Source organism: Bufo gargarizans, chromosome 3, assembly GCF_014858855.1.
Source record: "Bufo gargarizans isolate SCDJY-AF-19 chromosome 3, ASM1485885v1, whole genome shotgun sequence".
In the NCBI taxonomy this organism is placed as follows: Eukaryota; Metazoa; Chordata; class Amphibia; order Anura; family Bufonidae; genus Bufo; species Bufo gargarizans.
In genome coordinates this window covers 263858216-263879920 of record NC_058082.1, presented here as the reverse complement: position 1 = coordinate 263879920, position 21705 = coordinate 263858216, and the positions used below count along the sequence as shown (strand labels likewise).

The following is a 21705-nucleotide window of genomic DNA, read 5'->3' as shown; positions in this document are numbered from 1 at the left end:
TTTTGGCTCATCCTGCTTGTTCCCCTCATCTAAATCCAATTGAGAACCTTTGGGGATGGATGGCAAGGGAAGTTTACACAAATGGACAACAGTTCCAGACAGTAGATGGCCTTCGTGCGGCTGTCTTCACCACTTGGAGAAATGTTCCCACTCACCTCATGGAAACACTTGCATCAAGCATGCCGAAACAAATTTTGGAAGTTATAAACAATGATGGCAGAGCTACTCATTACTGAGTTCATGTATGGAAGTTGGATTTCTGTTTTGGGGGGGTTTCGTGTTTTTTTGGGAGGTGTTGTCCTAAACTTTTGATCAGCTGAAAACCGGCTATTTCAGTTTATTCGTTGTTTTCATTAAATTGAATGCTCAAAAAATGTTTTGTCTCACTCCCATTTATTCTTGTTGCATGTTGAAGCTCTACTTGGAACCTTGTTAAGATCCAGCCATGCTAAATATGATTTTTTGACATTTTTCAAGTGGTCTTAAACTTTTGATCAGGACTGTATAGATTGGTCTACAAGGGCTTGACCTAGGATAAAGTTAACTTATTTAAAAGGGTTACTGGACTACTACAACTCACTAAATATTTCATTACATAATTCTGATACAGTATGATCCCTTTAATTAAATTTTAACTAAAGAAAAAAGGAATGTCAATAGAATAATATGACCTGAATAACAGCAATATGGTATGATAAAAGCCTGAAATTACCTGATGTAGCTGCATAGGACTTGTTTCTAGTAAGTGGTTCAAACCAGTTTTGGGATATGTTCTTTGCGTTTGGAGAAATCCATGCAGAACGCAAACTGCATAGAAAAGTCTTTGTATTGTGACAGGACTCATCTTCACTCTAATACATGTCTCTCCCTGCATCTGATCCAGGGCTGATAGAATGGCTAAGGAAATAATTATGAACATATTTCAAGAAAATGCAGATTTATTTTAGCTTGAAACTCTACTACTACATAAAGGTATTATTCTAAAATTGATTCTGTAATGGCTTGCTAAATTTGAAGTAACAGAAATCCTTCCACTAGCTCTTAGAATAGTCCGAGTAGAATAGTCCCAATGTAGTTGGCAGCTGACCCAAGGGTGTAGACAGAGTTTGTACTTATCCGTAAAACAAGTCAGAGGTCAGGGCAGGCAGCTGTGGACCAATACAGTAAACAGGCAGAAGTCCGGACAGGCAGCAGAGGGTGAAAGTAGATGAACAGGCAGAGTTTAGTGCAGGGGAAGACAAACAGAAATGCACACCTTTACTAGGACTAGCATGCTAGAATAACTGAAGCTAAGTTATCTTCCTCATGAGGAAGGTGCCTTTAATACATATAGGTGGCCAGCCATAGGCCATAATAAATAAGAGAACATTCGTGCTGGTCCTTATGGAGCCAGTAGGAGCATTCGCTTCCTAAGGATAGAGGAAGGTTTGGCAGCCGGAGCAGGCTGTGGAAGAGCACATGATATACTGGCTCCCTGGTCCGTTACCAGCAGCAAAAGAATGAGAAGTGGTCCAGGCTGTCAGGAAGAAGAGGAACTGGCCTGATAATTGATATGGAGCCTCTGCCTACACGGAGGAGTGGTGCAGTAGAAGGCATGGGCCACCAGCATAACAACATTCGTGTAATACAGACTGTGGAGTTTCTCTCGTCTGTCTTCTAGAGGACGGTCCTGAGAAGAGGATCTATTCTAGATCTAGTGTCTATTTCTAAAGTGGCCATTACAGTGTGCAAACACAGTTGATACTATAGCTCACTGTTCACACTATGTGCCAAAACAGTCTTTAATCTGTACACACATTTGGGATAAAACACAAGATGGCAATTTCAATTTGCACTTAGGCTGTAACTTCTTAATTTGCTGGTTATTTGATTGGTAAAACAATCACTCTAAAAACATACAAATGATTTTGTCATCTGACACAGCTAATCATGATATCAAGATACTGTATTACGCTTTAGAGATGGGTAAGAAAAATGACGTGTAAATGCATGGAACAGCTTTTATGTTCCTTTGAAGGATAATTATGTATCTTAAAGGGTTTTTCCAGAAGTTCAATATTAATGATGACCTTTTCTCAGGATAGTCATCACAATCTGATTAGTGGGGTCAGACTCCCAAAAATGCCGTTGATCAGCTGTATGAATAGGTTGTGGTACTCCGGTGAGCACAGCAGCCTCTTCTGAGGCCAGTGACATCATGTTTATCAGTCACATGGCCTAGGTGCAGCTCAGTCCCATTCAAGTGAATGAGCCTAAGCTGCAATACCAAGTTGTTTAGCACTGTGTTTGGAAAGCTGTGAGGTGGCGGAGTTAGTCCCCCACAAATCAAATATTGATGACCTACCCTGAGGATAGGTCACCAATATCAAATTCCTGGAAAACCCCTTTAAAGTGACTCTTAAAGTGAATGTCCATCCTTAACACCTTCCCAACATCTGCTGAGCAGGCATCATGGTCAGAGGGTGACAACTGTGTTGCACAGAAGACAACACCAGCAGTGTCCATGATTAAAGGTGACTGTTCAACTGCAACCACTGTCATTTACCGGAAGCAATAATAACACAAGATGCAGGAAGCTTCTGAACTCCCTCTAGGTTTGCTGGCAGGCACCCAGAATTTTAAGTTTCAAATCTAGGTGTGTGCAGGGGAATTGGCGCTTTGTAAACGGAGTTCCAGCCAGCATAAACATATATGAAGAATATAATTAACACATCATTTGTACTGCATTTAAAAACTGGATGTTCACAAGTTCACTTGGTATCCAACCGGAATCAGGAAGCAGTGTTGTAGAAGGTAATAGGTAATTGACAGCCTGGTCAAAAATGGATTGTTTGGTAAGGAGCTTGGAGGCAATAAATGAAAAACTAATTCTCATCACTTTGAGTCCAATGCAAGATAAACTAAAAGTGTATCTTATTTTGTATGAAGCTGCACAAATGTGTCAGATAGCCAAAATGTGGTGCTCACAGTTGAATAGTATCACCCATTCTACATAAAAATTGCATATAAAAATAACAACTGGGCACTCACTGACAATGGGGTCAATTAAAAGCAATTTATTAATACAAGTATAGTAAAATAAGTGATAAAAATAGTACAGTTAAAAAACAGTCAAAGTGATATATAATCCTATGTGATAAACCTCCAATGGTCAGAAAAAAGTGTCTTTAAAAACCATGCAGTGTGTAGCTGAAAGCAGAATAAAAAAAAATCGAATGTCCTATGTTAAATACATAAAATCGAATGTCCTATATAAAATTATTTTAAAAGGCAATTCGAAAATATGTGCAGTTCAGAGAGGAAATCGCAATACAGTAGTGGTCAGGAATATGTATATAATACACAAAAATATGTATAAAATATAAAAATATGTATATAATACACAATATAACAGTAATAGAAAAAGACATAGAAATAACCCAAGAATAGTAAATGACATAAAAACAATATGACATAAAAACAATAACAGAGGGAGATCTCCTCTCTCTCTTTTCTTCTTCTATATAGGACAATGTTAGGACTGGGTGGAGGTATCATAGGTCCTAACATTAACTAACATTAACTATAGTCCTAACATTGTCCTATATAGAAGAAGAAGAAGAAGAAGAAGAAGAAGAAGAAAAGAGAGAGAGGAGATCTCCCTCTGTTATTATTGTTTTTATGTCATATTGTTTTTATGTCATTTACTATTCTTGGGTTATTTTTATGTCATTTTTATATTACTGTTATATTGTGTATTATATACATATTTTTATACAAGAATTAGTAACATATATGCCTTGTAATTTATACCTCCTGCAGTTATTTTATAAAGACATCATCCATTAGTGAAAGAAAGCCTCCAAAGAATCTCACATATAAGATTTTATCAAAATCGCACCAGAAACGCATCGAAATCGCATCTTGACATTTGATATGTTTTTTGTTTTTTTGGACATTACACCCTTTGTTATACAACTGTATGTCTTCCTGATTAATTCTGAGAATGCTATAATAGTTTTTTGAGTGACATTTTATCACAAACCAAATCCATGTCATAGTTAGAGATGTCCCGAACTATTCGCCGGCGAACAGTTCCCGGCGAACATCGCTTGTTTGCGTTCGCCTCGGCGGGTGAACATATGCGATGTTCGGTCCGCCCCCTATACGTCATCATTGAGCAAACTTTGACCCTGTACCTCACAGTCAGCAGACACATTCCAGCCAATAAGCATACCCTCCCTCCTAGACCCTCCCACCTCCTAGCAAAAGGCAAGGACAGCATCCATTCGGGACAGTCCCGAAACACATTTGGTGTAATCCCCCATAAAAGACACCAAATCATGAGTTTTAACAATCGCACTACAGTGTAATACTTCTCACAAAATAATAGAGATCGCATGATAGTCTAGTAAAGACTGTTCTCAAAACTATACGAGAAAAAGACCAGCAATTAGAGTCTCATTTACCAAGTTTCTGTGAAGCGGGATGCCTCTTGTGTATTCAGAGTAGCGGGAAGCCGCTAACTCACACGAATAATCTTTACTACACCAATAACTATACGAATTTATGGCCATATATGAACACTGGTTCACTCTCGAACTTTAAAGACCGTTTTTATGTACCTTTGGAGGGATCCGAATATAGCACATACGATTTTATGCACCTAGTTACACATTATATGGTTTGGAGGGACCATCGTTCCTGACCACTACTGGATTGCTATTACCTCTCTGAACTGCACATATTTTCGAATTGCCTTTTAAAATAATTTTATATAGGACATTCGATTTTATGTATTTAACATAGGACATTCAATTTTTTTATTCTGCTTTCAGCAACACACTGCATTGTTTTTTAAAGACCCTTTTCTGACCATTGGAGGTTTATCACATAGGATTGCTGCTATCTTTAGCTCCGATTATATATCATTTTGACAGTTTTTTTTACTGTACTATTATCATCACTTATTTTACTATACTTGTATTAACAAATTGCTTTTAATTGACCCCATTGTCAGTGAGTGCCTAGTCGTTATTTTTATATAAAAGTTTATCTTGCCTTATATTAAAATTAAACTCTTTACCTGAATATAGTACTCGTGGCAGGGAATCAGTAAATATTACATCACTCATTAATGGTTTTCTGTTCATCTGGTTCAACAGTAGGAAATGCCAGGACACCTGGAATTAAGAGAAATCTTATTACTTTGGTGTTAATCACTGACAATACAAAATAAGCCATTTATCACTTACTACTAGTGTTGAGCGAATCGAAGTCCATGAAGTGTAATTCAATCTGAATTTCAGGGAAAATTCCATTCAATGTGAAGCCGAATTTCTTCGTGCCTCGTGGTAACGAATCAATTTTCCCTGAATGGCGGTAAAAAAAATAAAAAAATAAAATACATACTGACCTCATCCATTTGAGCACGAAGAGCCGGCCGCTGCCATCTTGATTGAAAATCCTGTGCGAAATCCCGTGATGTATGATGTCACCACGCCAGCTGACGCGAGATTTGATGCTGGATCTACAATCAAGATGGCGGCGGCCGGCTCTTTGTGACTAAATAGATGAGGGTAAGCATGATTTTATTTATTTTTTTTAATTATTTTAAAAAGTAAAATTGATGTCAGATACCGCAATCAGCTATGAACGCAGCATCTGAGAGGTACAATGGCTGGGAGTGGCACAATTGTTGTTCCCTCTCATTGCATCCACTACTTACAAATATATTTTTTTGTAAAATGTGGCGAAGCAGCCGAATCGAATTTTCCAATACTTCACTTATTACTACAGACTACTACAAATAGGTATGGTCCGGTTTCAACTTACAAACTCAGATGGACTCAGGCCCTTCAGCTGAATCATCGCTGGTAAAAAACATCTGGTGCTGAGAGCCTAAATTCTATAGCATACTGTAAATGCATGGGACAGCTTTTATGAAATACTGTAGTACAGTATTTCTCATTGGCATAGAAATGTCAAAGTTTGGGTTGTATTGAAAAACAGGACTATCTATGGCATTAGTAATGCTTCATTTCACAGATCACATTTTGATTTCCCTCCCCTCAGCTTAATGTAATGATTATGAATATATATATTTTTTAATAAAGAGAACTGTCGGCTATAACAAAATAATTTAATTTCTCACTTTCACTCTCACAGCTTCACTCATTTCATATCTGGCATAATTATAGAGATAAGAAAAAGTTTTAAAGCAAAGTGCGTAAAATATAATTATATCTATTCATATACCTGATGTTTTCTTATGAAAATGTAGTCAATGAATAGTTTGAATTCTAGAAAATACTATTTGTATTATAATGCATGGGAAAAATGTATTGAAAATTGGTGTACTGCACTTTCATACGACTTGAATTTTACATACAAATTGTATAATGCATGGTTTTACTTTCAGATGGTATCTGGAGACAGTGATACTCATATTGTCCATGTAATGCTGGCAGCCTATGAACATCAATGAAAAGATTATTTAAGTATAAAAATACTTGCTCTCAGTCCCTGAATAAAGATATTTTGTGTCCACTCCTCAGGACAAGAATTAGCATAGCTAGTGCAAATATGGAAACTACAATCACAATATCTGATATCAAAGATGAGAAACTTAGAATAGATTAACCGCTTTGCTCTGTAGGATATGATTGTTATTGCAATGGATAATAGATGGCAAAGCATATTCTTTGATACAACATTATTATTGCCATGCCCCAGCCATATTAAATCTCACTCATCTTAAGATGATTTATTTTTCTTCTTGTATACTACAAATTACAACATGTCCTCACATTTCCTAATAACTCAGTGTGTTATTAGGTTGATTCCCAAGTGAAGGGTCACTGGTTCGAATCCAGGAGCAGCCATAAAGAAGAAAAGAGAAGAAAAGAGAAAGAGCATCATCCAGCTCATTGATAGCGGTATCTCGGGCAAGAAAATTGCCAAACTGCATCATGTAAGTGCCATGATAGTTGGAAGAATATGAAATGAAGTCCATACATCCATACCAAAGCCAAGATATGGAACTCCAGGCAAAATATCGAAGTCAACAAGTCAGCTCATCACAAGGTCTATCAGTTCTGGAGTGACAAATATGGCAGTAGAGGTGGCTCGTACGCTTTGTAATAGTGAGATCACAGATGTCCATGCAAGCACCGTGCGATGTGCATTACAAACGTCTGGGAAAAGATGAAAACCCCTCAACTTCAATATCGCTATAAGTAACGTTGGCTCGAGTTTGCCAAAAAGTACCAACAGTGGACAATAGAAGATTGTAAACGGGTGATTTGGAGCAATGAGACAAAAGTCAATAGACTGGGCTCTGATGGGTGCAAATGGGTCTGGAAAGAACAAAGAAAATGGGGACTAACGGGTCGAGAAATTGAAGGAACTGTTAAGTTCGGTGGAGGAAGCCTGATGATATGGGGTTATTTCACAGCCAAAGGCGTCGGATACTTGACCAGGATCGATGGTGGTCTCAATACTGAGCTATATGTGAGTATCCTACAAGACGAGTTACTTCGTAAACTCGAGTACTATGGGTATGAAAAGGACGACATAGTGTTCCAGCAGGACAACGTCCCGAAGCATAAGTCGAGATTGGCAAAGAAATGGTCCAATGACAAGGAAGTAGAGGTGCTAGATTGGCCCCACATTTCCCAGACCTCATCCCAATCAAACACTTGTGGGTAGAGTTGAAGAAAAAGCTGTATTTGTACCCAAGTGAGTCGACCAGTATGCACCAACATTGGGAACCTATAGAACAGACCTGGGAAGAGATTTTGATTGAGACATGCTTGAATCTGAACAAGAGCATGCCCAGAAGGATTTAGGTAGATTTACAAAACACTAACAAAATAATAAAAAATACAATTTAGAATTTTGGCAGCAAAACAGTAACAATTCAGTTTTGTGACAAGAATCTGCATAACTAATCATATGTTAAATAGTTGCAAGTTGATAGTAGTCTCACATTCAAAACTGTGGTGTATGGTGAGATTTGGAGCCTGAAAGTCAAAAGTTCAAAACATTGTTACCCTTTTGCTCGTCAGTGTATTCAGGATGAACCAGCAGTAGTAGTGCTTAAGTACTGTGGCCCATTTGCAGTGTTTCCCTGCATAACTATGCTCCCAGCAGGGAATGAGTATACGGTGCCACCTTAATATAACATATCCCAGAAATGCTTTAGCATTGTAAAGTGAGAATAGCCTAATAAAGGGAATCTGTTGGTAGATTTATGCTGTCAGCTTGAAATACTGATAGTTCTTTAAAATCATGCAGCCTATGTATTACTCTGAAGACCTGGGCCAGAAAAAGCCAAAGGGGTCTTGCTCAGTCAATACTTCTCTCCAAGATGAACCACTGGGCTTCCTCAGTACCAGGGCCCAGGTGCAACTGCTACCTGTGCAACTCTATTGCTACACTACGTGCTGTATATTGCCATTGTCTGTCTAAATTATCATACACGCTTTGGGCATTACCAAACCTAATTGAAATTAGAAAACTCCTTATGACAGACATCATTAAAATGCAATAAACAGCAATTAAACGTCACCCACTACTAGAGATTCACATGTCTAATTAACTTCAATAAATATAGAGATTAAATCAAAGCATAAATAATGTATGAATAACCTGCAGAACCACACGAGCTTGGTATTTATGTGTGTGAAACTCCATTTTGTTGTTATTAAAAGATTATACTGAGTGTATTAGACCCCAATTACATGTTGAATGAAGCATTAAGAATGCTTTGGGTTGAGTAGGCTTTAATTGCAATTAAGTGGATTGCGTGAATCCTTCAGCAATCTGATTCGATCTCCGGAGATTCTGGAGATAAAGTGTGTGGACATGTTTATATATTAGCTCTAAATATTAATAAAGCAAACTGTAGACATTGCATAACTGCATAAATAACATGCTGTCTGTGAAAATCACTTCCATATGTATAGTGATCAGAACTGTATATTATCTACAGTGTATAACTATGATATCAAGTGATTCTGATTCTTTGGAGGCTGCATTTCACACTGATCACTCAGGATTTTTTTTTATTGAAAAACAGATCTAAAAAAGTAATTCTGTTCTACTTACTTTTTTAAGATGTGCTAGGAAGTCCTGTGGAATAGATGCCCCCAATTCAGAAGTAAGCCACACACAGAACTGTCTCTCTTCTTTCTGTGAAACTGTAGAAATCAGATTAATAATGTGTAACAAATGCTATATTGCGTATCATTTTATCAGTGTGAAAATGATGTATTGTGTAACAACTAGTAGGTGGTATCTGTAGGCAGGGGCGCAGCTATAGTGGAAGCAGCTGCTATGGGGCCTAAACTCCGAAGGTGCCGGCCCAAGAGAAGGACTGGAAGATTTTTTTGTCAGGACCCCTCAACAGCATTTTACAATGACATATATACAGTGACACTGTAGGAAATGGACGGAGAGGCTACCTGGCCTAGTCTGAGAGAGCTATTTTGACTAGCCACAGGAGTAAGGGTTGCAAGGGATGAGGGGCTGGGGGGGCCCTGTTCAAAGGTATGCTGTGGGGCCCAGTCGTCTCTAGTTACACCACTGTCTGTAGGTATGAGTTGAGCACATAAGATATACAGTATATCAGTGATCCCGAACCAGCAGCTTGAAAGTCACAAGTGGTCACGGGCTCCCTGCATATGACTCTAAAGGTGGGTTTACACCGCACAATGTTACAACCGATTGTCTGGAAGAAAGCGTTCTTTACCGACAGTCCACTGCTTGTACAGTGAAGGAGACCTCTGTATTTACATGCAGCGATCTCCTTCCCAGTATGAAGACAAGGGATTGCTATTGCGATCTCTCGTCCCCATACAGAATCATTGTTTCTGGGCAGGAGATCGTTGTTTATACAGCACAATCTGCTGCCCAGAAATGATGAATGATGTGTCTGCACGAATGACAGGATCACCCAATGAACAAGCGCTTTGATCGTTCATCTGATCGGAAGCACATTTAGATTGGCAGATTGTCAGGAACGAGTATTCGCAGGAACGGTCATTCCCGATAATCTGCCCAAAAATTGGGCGGTCTAAATCCACTTTAATATGCTAATAGTACCAGGCATGTCAGAACATTAAAGAGGACCTTTTCTATAACACAACATTATTTGACTTATGTCTGTAATAGTTTTTGTCAAACACTGGCACAAGACACCCTTCCAGGTCACAAGCTGAAGACAGAATGGTGATTATTCTCTCTCAGCACAAGGACCTGTCTGCCCCTCTGATTTTTCCTTTTTTTTTTTTTTTTTTATTTCACTGAAAACACAAATATTTACTAAAACAGATTGTTGGCACTAGGGTCCCAGAATAAATAAAAGTCCTATCACTTGGCCATATAGTCAGTACATTTTTTCCATGCTCAACACCACTAGCGAAAAAGGTTGGGAATCTATGCAACACCTGAATAGTGTCTGATTAAAAACAATGGCTTCATAGAGGTATTACTGATGTATTCTACTGTTACTCAAATTCATAACCTGTTCATTACATGTTCTACAGTATTAACAACTATAAAACATGTTGTTTACTGTAGTACTTATATTATGTTTAAGAAAAAGATCACTGAAATAAAACCACGGCTTTAGCTAAGAATTCCATTTCAAAGTTACAGTGGATATAAAAAGTCTACACACCCCTGTTGAAATGTCAGGCTTCTGTGCTGTAAAAAAATTAGACAAAGATAAATCATTTCAGAACTTTTTCCACCTTTAATGTGACCTATAAACTGTACAACTCAATTGAAAAAAATGAAATCTTTTAGGTGGAGAGAAGAAAACAAAAAAAACTAAAATAATGTGGTTGCATAACTGGGGATGTAGCTGTGTTCAGAATTAAGCAATCACATTCAAAATCATGTTAAATAGGAGTCAGCATACACCTGCCATCATTTAAAGTGCCGCTGATTAACCCCAAATAAAGTTCAGCTGCTCTAGTTGGTCTTCCCTGAAAGTTTCTTAGTCGCATTCCACAGCAAAAGCCATGGTCCACAGAGAGCTTCCAAACATTAGAGGGATCTCATTGTTAAAAGGTATCAGTCAGGAGAAGGGTACAAAAGAATTTCCAAGATATACCATGGAACACAGTGAAGACAGTCATCATCAAATGGAGAAAATATGGCCCAACAGTGACATTACCAAGAACTGGACGTCCCTCCAAAATTGATGAAAAGACGAGAAGAAAACTGGTCTGGGAGGCTACCAAGAGGCCTACAGCAACATTAAAGGAGCTGCAGGAATATCTGGCAAGTACTGGCTGTGTGGTACATGTGACAACAATCTCCCGTATTCTTCATATGTCTGGGCTATGGGGTAGAGTGGCAAGACAAAAGCCTTTTCTTACGAAGAAAAACATCCAAGCCAGGCTACATTTTGCAAAATCACATTAAAGGTGGAAAAAGTTCTGAAATGATTTATCTTTGTCTCATTTTTTTACAGCACAGAAACCTGACATTTTAACAGGGGTGTGTAGACTTTTTATATCCACTGTAGATTGAAGCTATACAACTTTGGATACACATTGGGTACATTACCTTGCATAAGATCTCATGCGCATGACCATATTTTGGATCTGCATCCAATCTGCATTTTTTGCAGATTGCACATGGACCCATTCATTTCTATGGGTCCTCAAAAAAAAAAAAAAACTGACGAATGTCATCCATGTCCGTCCCACAAATTACATAACATGTCCTATTCTTGTCTGCTTTGTGGACAAGAATCACCATTTCCATTAATAGGTCTGAGAAAAATTCGGATTGCACATGGAAGGTATCTGTGTTTTGCAGATTCACAGTTTACGGACAAGGCGGATACAGTCATGTGCATGTAGCCTATGGCTCAGCTCACACTGCCACTATATTTTATTCAATCTCGGTTCCAGTGTTTTTGATAGCAAGGATAGTGTACAAATTGATTAAATATACTATTGAAATTATATTGGTGTTTCAGTGGTAAAATCGCTTTCAAAGGAGGATGTAACGCTTTTGAAATGGTTGCTATAATGTAAATTTTAGTATTACATGGGCAAGAGCTTGAAATGCTGTTCTGGATTTGGACAACTGTTAGAAATGCAGACTCCTTTACGCTCTCAAAAAGATTCTGCCTAGGTCTATAAATGCTGCCTATAATACTAGGCAGAAATCGAATCTATCATGACAAAAGACAAGCTAAATGTGTCACCATACCTCGCATTTTTGCAGCATATTTCAGGCTGTTGGAGAGATTCTTCAGCCTGGCTTTTGATGCCAGATGAAGATTTTCTATAATGAGCCAGCCATTGTGATTCATTGTGTCATTTAGTGCTGTTTTCACCTCTTCCTCATTTCCATTCATCATACCGACTGTGAACAATGGTATGCTTTTCTCCTAAGAACAAGGAGGCATAATTATGTTTCTTCACAAAAAAACACAAATATTTAAGGTGCATAGAGAATACATTTATATTACAATTATTAGCATAGCTGTTTTCCTTTATGATTAAACACAGTTGGCATACGAGTGAAGCCATTTGCTTTCTCGTCTCTATTATACAACACATTTGCTAACATAATAAAAAGTAACGTGCATTTGGGACAGCTGTGCTCAGCATGAAGCGATAGGATGCTTGTTTGTAACTTGCACCTGGATTCCTCACCAGAGTGGTAGCTTTCTGAGTATGTCCTTATCTATACCCTAAATTGAATTAAGCTTTGAATATTGCTGTATGCAGTAGACTTACGGTAACTTACAGTAACTAGGTATCATGATACATAGAAACCTAGCTTCAGTGGGAAAATAACATGAGACTGGCGTAACATATAATTTTTGTAATTGCATTTTACTTATTTTGGGCTGAAAATCATTTTTTCAATTGGTCTTTGTTAAAACTATTCAGCCATTTTGTCACAAATGGTTAACTATTTGTCTAGCTGTGTGAATCATACTTTCACTTCGCACAGTCATCTATTAAACCTTATCTCTAAATTACTAATAGGTCATAAAAACATATTTAATCCACATTCTTATCAGTAAGATAAGAACTGAGCTATAATAAGTGTTTAGGAGGTCAGATTTAAGTGATAAGGAGCCATCAGCTGAGCCGCCTGACGGGACACAGTTAACCTCTTAAGGACATAGGGCGTACAGGTACGCCCTTGTGCCCTGGTACTTAAGGACACAGGGCGTACATGTACGCCCTGTGTATTTCTGATCACTGCCGTGCGGCTGGCAGTGATCGGAACCCGGTGCCTGCTCAAATCATTGAGCAGGCACCTAGGCTAAATGCGCGGGGGGGTCCCGTGACCCCCCCATGTCGGCGATCGCGGCAAACCGCAGGTCAATTCAGACCTGCGGTTTGCTGCGATTTCTGCAGTTTCTGATCCCCGCGGTCCCTGACCGCGGGGATCAGAAACTTTAGTATTCCTAAAATGCATCTGTATCCCCCCCCCCTGCACCCCTTAGTGATTTCTGCCGGGTGGGAGGTGCAGGGGGAGGGTTGCGGGCGGTGCGGGCGGTGCGGGAGGCGGGCGGTGCGGCAGGCGGGATCGCGATCCCCCGCCCGCCTCCCATTGCGTAATCGTTGGCGTCTAGTGGGTATACCAGGGTGCCAGCACATTGCTGGCACCCTGGTATAAACGGCTGACATCGGTGATGCGATGTCAGCCGTTTAACCCTTTCCATACAGCGGTCCGTACGGACCGCTGTATGGAAAAGGTTAACAGCGCAGGAAGCTCCCTCCCTCTCCCATCGGGGGGCTGCTGTGCCTTTGCAGCCCCTTCGAATGGAGAGGGAGAGAGCTCCCAGGCAGCCCCCCAAGCCCCGTCCTTACCCTTCCCCGTCAGCGCAGTTCTGACCATAACTGAGCAGACGGGGAAGGTTCCCATGGCAACAGGACGCCTTCTCAGGCGCCCTGCTGTCCATGGTGCTGAACAGATCTGTGCTGAAAGGCATAGATCTGTTCAGACAAAGTGTAAAATACAGTACAGTACTATATATTGTACTGTACTGTATTATACAGACATCAGACCCACTGGATCTTCAAGAACCAAGTGGGTCTGGGTCAAAAAGAAAGTGAAAAAAAAGTGAAAATAAAGTAAAAATCAAAAAACACATTTATCACTGATTAAAAATAAAAAAAATGAAATTCCCTACACATGTTTGGTATCGCCGCGTCCGTAACGACCTGATCTATAAAACGGTCATGTTACTTTACCCAAACGGTGAACGCCATAAAAATAAAAAATTAAAAACTATGATGAAATTGAAATTTTGCCCACCTTACTTCCCCAAAAAGTTAATAAAAGTGATCAAAAAAGTTGTATGTACTCCAAAATTGTAACAATCAAACCGTCATCTCATCCCGCAAAAATCATACCCTGCCCAAGATAATCGCCCCAAAACTGAAAAAACTATGGCTCTTAGACTATGGAAACACTAAAACATGATTTTTTTTGTTTCAAAAATGAAATCATTGTGTAAAACTTACATAAATAAAAAAAAGTATACATATTAGGTATCGCCGCGTCCGTATCGACCGGCTCTATAAAAATATCACATGACCTAACCCCTCAGGTGACCACCGTAAAAAAAAAAAAAGAAACGGTGTAAAAAAAGCAATTTTTTGTCATCTTACTTCACAAAAAGTGTAACAGCAAGCGATCAAAAAGTCATATGCACCCCAAAATAGTGCCAATAAAACCGTAATCTCATCCCGCAAAAAATGAGACCCTACTTGAGATAATCGCCCAAAAACTAAAAAAAACTATGGCTCTTAGACTATGGAGACACTAAAACTTTTTTTTGTTTTAAAAATTAATTCATTGTGTAAAACTTACATAAATAAAAAAAATTGTATACATATTAGGTATCGCCGCGTCCGTGACAACCTGCTCTATAAAATTACCACATGATCTAACCTGTCAGATGAATGTTGTAAATAACAAAAAAAAACGGTGCCAAAAAAGCTATTTCTTGTTACCTTGCCGCACAAAAAGTGTAATATAGAGCAACCAAAAATCATATGTACCCTAAACTAGTACCAACAAAACTGCCACCTTATCCCGTAGTTTCTAAAATGGGGTCACTTTTTTGGAGTTTCTACTCTAGGGGTGCATCAGGGGGGCTTCAAATGGGACATGGAGTCAATAAAACCAGTCCAGCAAAATCTGCCTTCCAAAAACCGTATGGCATTCCTTTCCTTCTGCGCCCTGTCGTGTGCCCGTACAGCAGTTTACGACCACATATGGGGTGTTTCTGTAAACTACAGAATCAGGGCCATAAATAATGAGTTTTGTTTGGCTGTTAACCCTTGCTTTGTAACTGGAAAAAAAATATTAAAATGGAAAATCTGCCAAAAAAGTGAAATTTTGAAATTGTATCTCTATTTTCCATTAAATCTTGTGCAACACCTAAAGGGTTAACAAACTTTGTAAAATCAGTTTTGAATACCTTGAGGGGTGTAGTTTCTTAGATGGTGTCACTTTTTTGGAGTTTCTACTCTAGGGGTGCATCAGGGGGGCTTCAAATGGGACATGGTGTCAAAAAAACTGTCCAGCAAAACCTGCCTTCCAAAAACCATATGGCGCACCTTTCACTCTACGCCCCGCTGTGTGGCCGTACAGTAGTTTACGGCCACATATGGGGTGTTTCTGTAAACGGCAGAGTCAGGGCAATAAAGATACAGTCTTGTTTGGCTGTTAACCCTTGCTTTGTTAGTGGAAAAAATGGGTTAAAATGGAAAATTAGGAAAAAAAATGAAATTCTCAAATGTCATCCCCATTTGCCAATAACTCTTGTGCAACACCTAAAGGGTTAATGAAGTTAGTAAAATCTGTTTTGAATACCTTGAGGGGTGTAGTTTCTTAGATGTGGTCACTTTTATGGAGTTTCTACTCTAGGGGTGCATCAGGGGGCTTCAAATGGGACATGGTGTCAAAAAAACAGTCCAGCAAAACATGCCTTCCAAAAACCATATGGCGCACCTTTCACTCTACGCCCCGCTGTGGGGCCGTAAAGTAGTTTACGGCCACATATGGGGTGTTTCTGTAAACGGCAGAGTCAGGGCAATAAAGATACAGTCTTGTTTGGCTGTTAACCCTTGCTTTGTTAGTGGAAAAAATGGGTTAAAATGGAAAATTAGCCAAAAAAATGAAATTCTCAAATTTCATCCCCATTTGCCAATAACTCTTGTGCAACACCTAAAGGGTTAACGAAGTTTGTAAAATCAGTTTTGAATACCTTGAGGGGTGTAGTTTATAGAATGGGGTCATTTTTGGGTGGTTTCTATTATGTAAGCCTCACAAAGTGACTTCAGAGCTGTAGTGGTCCCTAAAAATTGGGTTTTTGTAAATTTCTGAAAAATTTCAAGATTTGCTTCTAAACTTCTAAGCCTTGTAACATCCCCAAAAAATAAAATATCATTCCCAAAATAATTCAAACATGAAGTAGACATATGGGGAATGTAAAGGCATCACAATTTTTAGGGGTATTACTATGTATTACAGAAGTAGAGAAACTGAAACTTTGAAATTTGCTAATTTTTCCAAATTTTTGTTAAATTAGGTATTTTTTGGTGCAAAAAAAATATTTTTTTTAACTTCATTTTACCAGTGTCATGAAGTACAATATGTGACGAAAAAACAATCTCAGAACGGCCTGGATAAGTCAAAGCGTTTTAAAGTTATCAGCACTTATAGTGACACTGGTCAGATTTGCAAAAAATGGCCTGGTCCTAAGGTGTAAAAAGGCTGTGTCCTTAAGGGGTTAAAGGATAACTGTCACACTTAGACCCTAATTTCAATTTTCATATATGTAGTTACTAATAACATGATATTCCAGAATCAGTTACTATTAGACTGACTTACCCCATATTTAATAAGATTCAGCCCTTAGCAACCAGTCTGCATAAAACTGCAATTTCACTATTCAGTTAAGATGGCCGCCATTGCACTCACCCTGCGGCTAATCCCGCCTGCCCTCACTAGCCAGTAACAATAGCCCCCCAAAAGTGTCAGTAACCAGAGCCCTCCCCCTAAAGGGTTAATCTCCTGCAGCACAAAGGGATCCTCTTACCACATGTTGCTGTCATTTATACACTGAGCAGATGGCAGATCTCCCTTCCCTGGTCTGCGCTGCTTTGACTCTGCATTGTCCCAGTCTGCTGAGTGAGGGAGCGTCTGCCAAGTGCAGGGACAGGGAGAAGTGCACACAGCCCAGGCACTGTTATCAGCTGCTGGGGAGGACCTGGCTTTAATCATTTACTTACAGTCCCTGGCTGTCAGTAATGTGACCTTGCACGCTGCGTGCTTCTGCGTCCTCCGTCCTTCAACACACAGACGGACCCTGCCTAGCAACGCTATTTTAAGCACAGGTAAAAGTAGGCAATACAGGGAACACAACTGTGGAATTAAGGGCTAATTGAATACACAGTGAAAAGTTGAAATAGGGCCACCAAGGAGATATTAATCACCACAATCCAGTACTCCCCAAAAAAATATATATGACAGTTATACTTTAAAGGTACAGAGCCTGCTACTACAGAATCTCAAGTCTGTACAGAGAAAGGGGCTCAAAATGTTCAATAAAGACCAAATGAAAAAATGATTTTTAGCTCAAAATAATACAATGCAATAATATTTTTTCTTGTCCAGTCTGGGGTCTTAAATTAGAGGTATGGTCTGATGTCTGCTATAGAAAAATGCTGTTCACTAGAAACATGGTATAGCAGAGTGGAGGTGGGTAAATAGGAACCAAGTCTGGAAAACAACCCAGGGCCTATGGTCTATTTAATATGCTTCACGTTTCAAAAAGAAGGTGCTTAAACTCAAGGGCCGAGAATTGCACAGATTAATGCTGAAGAGCGTTCATAGTAATGCTCGTTAATGATGATCAGGGAATGTAAATGTACCGAAATGCTCGTTCATTGTGTAATCTGATTGTTTGTGTGCACACAAAAATGATCGTTTACTGGCAGCAGATCATGCTGTGTAAACACGATCTGCTGCCGGCAAACAACGAATCCTTATGGGGACGAGCAATGGCATTAGCGATTGTTCCTCTTCATACTCTGGAGGACATCGGTGCATGTAAATACAGTGGTCTCCCCCTCTGGCGATCAGCAGATTGTCGGGAAAGAACTCTTTCTTCCCGACAATCTGCTGTAATAGCATCCCATGTAAAAATATGTCACAGTTGACTGAAAAAAAGAAAAATATGTTTTATAGTTATGTAGTAAACAAGTGCTGTAAGATAATGTCAAAGGTTGACACCATAAACGGGTAACATCCTGCACAAGTGTTTTTGTCATGTGCATCTTATCAGCAAGGATTGAAAGCAGCAAGATTAACACGGATTCTCCTGCATGGTGTGGTTATTTTAATCAAGAGCACATTGTTTGACACACAAGATACTGGCACGGGATACCAAGCAAAGAATTAAATAAAACAAGACACTGCAGATTAACAGGAAGCGTTTCTTCACGCTACTTCTCAGCAAGTTGCCATCTACAATGTATGTCTGTCTAATCTATTACTTGCCACAACGTACGGAAAAGGATTCATCGTTTCAGGTCATTATAATGAATGATATGAAACTCGGTGAAATAAACTTAATAACGATCCTCCAACAGTCTATAGCAAAAATACATAAAATTATTATGAACAGAAACATCCTCACACCGTCATGTTTAAAATGAATGCTGGTAAAAGAGAAATATACTGCAATCAGTTAAGGAAAGGAATGCACATTACATTACAATGTACAACCTCTCTGCTGTATTTGGCAATTTGCAGGAGGGCCAATGGCAGGTGATTGCACGTCTGGGGAATACTTTAAGGAGCATGTACAGTATATTGAATGTAACCCCCGAACATTGCACCTTACATATTGCTAAGATGCACCTTACAAATATCTATGTACTGGATCAATTCAAAATTAATGTATTCTTATTTTTTAAGGCACTCGGTTGTTGAATCTACTTTACTAATCTATGTATAATGTAGAATTACATGATTATTAAAATTTTAAGGAGTTCTTCAGGATGTATGCTTTTTTTAGATCTTTTAGTCTTAAGGAATAAGAAGGCATTTCAATGACATGTTAAACAGAGAGTGATATAAGGGAAGGGGAGGAGGGGAGCATGTAAAAACCTAAATGCCACTGTGATAGGACTTTTTCTAAAAAATTAAAATAAAAAACAAGGTAAAGGAAGATCACATGACCATTGAGGGCTTGCCCATAATACCTTGCAGTCAGACTAAAAGACTATAGCTGTGATGTCAGTGGATGTGTCATACACACTATATAAGATCAGTGGGATAACATGGCTATTAGATATAGGAAAGAGAGCTTACAACAGAGAATACAGCTAGTTTAAGTTCAGGGAGGATCTTTCACAGTGAAGAGAAGACAAAAGCTAGTCAGATTTTATAATTAATTGACAGAGATTTTTAGGGACAGGACATGAGTGAGTGTGTTATTGTGCCTCAGGCAGACTGGTATCCAATTTATTGAGAGTGGCAGCATTTAAAGATACAGTACTCAATGTATTACACCCCAATCTTCATCAAATAATTCACAATTAGTTAGGCTTCATTATCTTTCAAAATTAATTTTGAAAAAATCATGATTTCATCAGATCATGCCTGCAGGCTGATGAACTCTGTCCAGCTGAACATTTAAAGGGTTTCTGTCATCAGAAAAATCATTATGTAGCTGGCTGACATTAGTGATGTGCTAATGTCAGCAGAACATAACTGTATGATTGTTAACTCCCTGCCTGCCGCCGTTCCCTCAAAATAAAGACTTGTATAATATGCTAATGAGCCTCTAGGTTAAGGATGGCCAACCTGCGGCTCTCCAGCTGTTGCAAAACTACAACACCCAGCATGCAAAGACTGCCTACAGCTATCTGCCTACAGCAGGGCATGGTGGGAATTGTAGTTTTACAACAACTGGAGAGCCGCAGGTTGGCCAGCCCTGCTCTAGGTGCTACTGGGGCTTTGCTGCAGCACCTGAAGGCTCCGTCTTCTCACCCTTTGGCACACCCATGTCCAATTGATTGACGTCCTAGTCGTCTTCAGTGCACCAACCCGTTTAGTATTCGGTGCAGGCGAAGTGAGTGAAGGATGCTCTCCTGCTGCCTGCTTCACTTACTGCGCCTGCGCCGAATACTAAACGGGATGGCGCAGGCGCTGGATTTTATGGACACAGAGGAGAACTAGGACGTCAATCAATTGGACATGGGTGTGCCAAAGGGTGAGAAGACAGAGCCTCTAGGTGCTGCAGCAACACCCCAGTAGCACCTAGAGGCTCATTAGCATATTATAAAAGTCTTTATTTTGAGGGAACGGCGGCAGGCAGGGAGTTCTGATGACAGAAACCCTTTAGAAAAAAAACTTTAACTATTTCAATGTTTAAAACAAGCCACTGCTTCTTCCAATACCACTGTGGGCACAAATACCAGCATGCCATCTGTCTTCAAAAAAGGACAGATTATTATAGGTTGTTACCGCCGGCAACCATGCGTTAACCCATAGCCATATATGTTGTTGCCACTTTGACAGTACTAACGCTGTATTGCCGTTAAAAAGTTTGGAACAGGTTGGATACAGTTCTTGGAGTGTTATACACAAATTTCAGTGCAGTTGGAGGACTTTTGATTCATGTCAAATTTATTCCAACCAAATCAAATCTGATGGTCAAAGCAATAGAATTGAGAACAAAAAATATTTCAGGAAATGTGTTTATCTCTACTATTCTTTCTAAATAAGAGAGCTGGATAAAAAAAAAAATATATATATATATAGCCTGGATAACCATTTAATAAACACAAGCAAGGGTGAGAATATTTACTAAAGCAATTAAAGGGAATGTGTCATCAGAAAATATTTTTATGTTGAATATATTTTTTAGAATTTTTGATATTTATTCAAATTTTCCATGACAATATGGGGCACATTTATTAGGACCAGTGTCTAAAACTTAATAAAGTCGTAAGCTGGTGGTGAATCCTTCGAAGTTATGAATAGGCGCTGGCCTCTCCATAACTTCGGTGCATAAAGCGCCAGTTCTTAATGTAAGACAGCTTCCTAGCTTCCTAGCTGTCTTACATTTAGACCTTTTTCTACGCTTGAAACAGGCATAGAAAATGATGAATCAATAGATGTCATATATCTGGACTTCTCCAAAGCATTTGACACTGTACCGCATAAAAAGTTAGTATATAAAATAAAAAATGCTTGGAATGGGAGAAAATGTCTGTATGTGGGTAAGTAACTGGCTCAGTGATAGAAAACAGAGAGTGGTTATTAACGGTACACACTCAGATTGGGTCACTGTCACTAGCGGAGTACCACAGGGGTCAGTATTGGGCCCTATTCTCTTCAATATATTTATTAATGATCTTGTAGAAGGCTTGCACAGTAAAATATCAATTTTTGCAGATGACACTAAACTGTGTAAAGTAATTGACACGGAAGAGGACAGTATACTGCTACAGAGGGATCTGGATAGATTGGAGGCTTGGGCAGATAAGTGGCAGATGAAGTTTAACACTGACAAATGTAAGTTTATACACAAGGGAAGGAATAATGCAAGTCACCCGTACATACTAAATGGTAAAACACTGGGTAACACTGACATGGAAAAAGACCTAGGAATTTTAATGAACCGCAAACTAAGCAGTAGAAACCAGTGTCAGG

The 21705-nt window shown here is 39.1% G+C and overlaps 1 protein-coding gene across 1 annotated transcript in view; it reads right to left on the bottom strand.

Moving 5' to 3' along the window:
- Window positions 1-21705, bottom strand: part of LOC122931526 (dynein beta chain, flagellar outer arm-like) — a 466905-nt gene that overhangs the window by 104553 nt on the left and 340647 nt on the right. Inside the window, exons 86-89 of the mRNA XM_044285594.1 lie at window positions 12214-12394; window positions 9091-9182; window positions 5066-5162; window positions 713-897 (exon numbers count right to left, since the gene is read on the bottom strand). Coding sequence (XP_044141529.1) covers window positions 713-897; window positions 5066-5162; window positions 9091-9182; window positions 12214-12394 — 555 coding nt within the window. The remainder of the gene's footprint in view (window positions 1-712; window positions 898-5065; window positions 5163-9090; window positions 9183-12213; window positions 12395-21705) is intronic.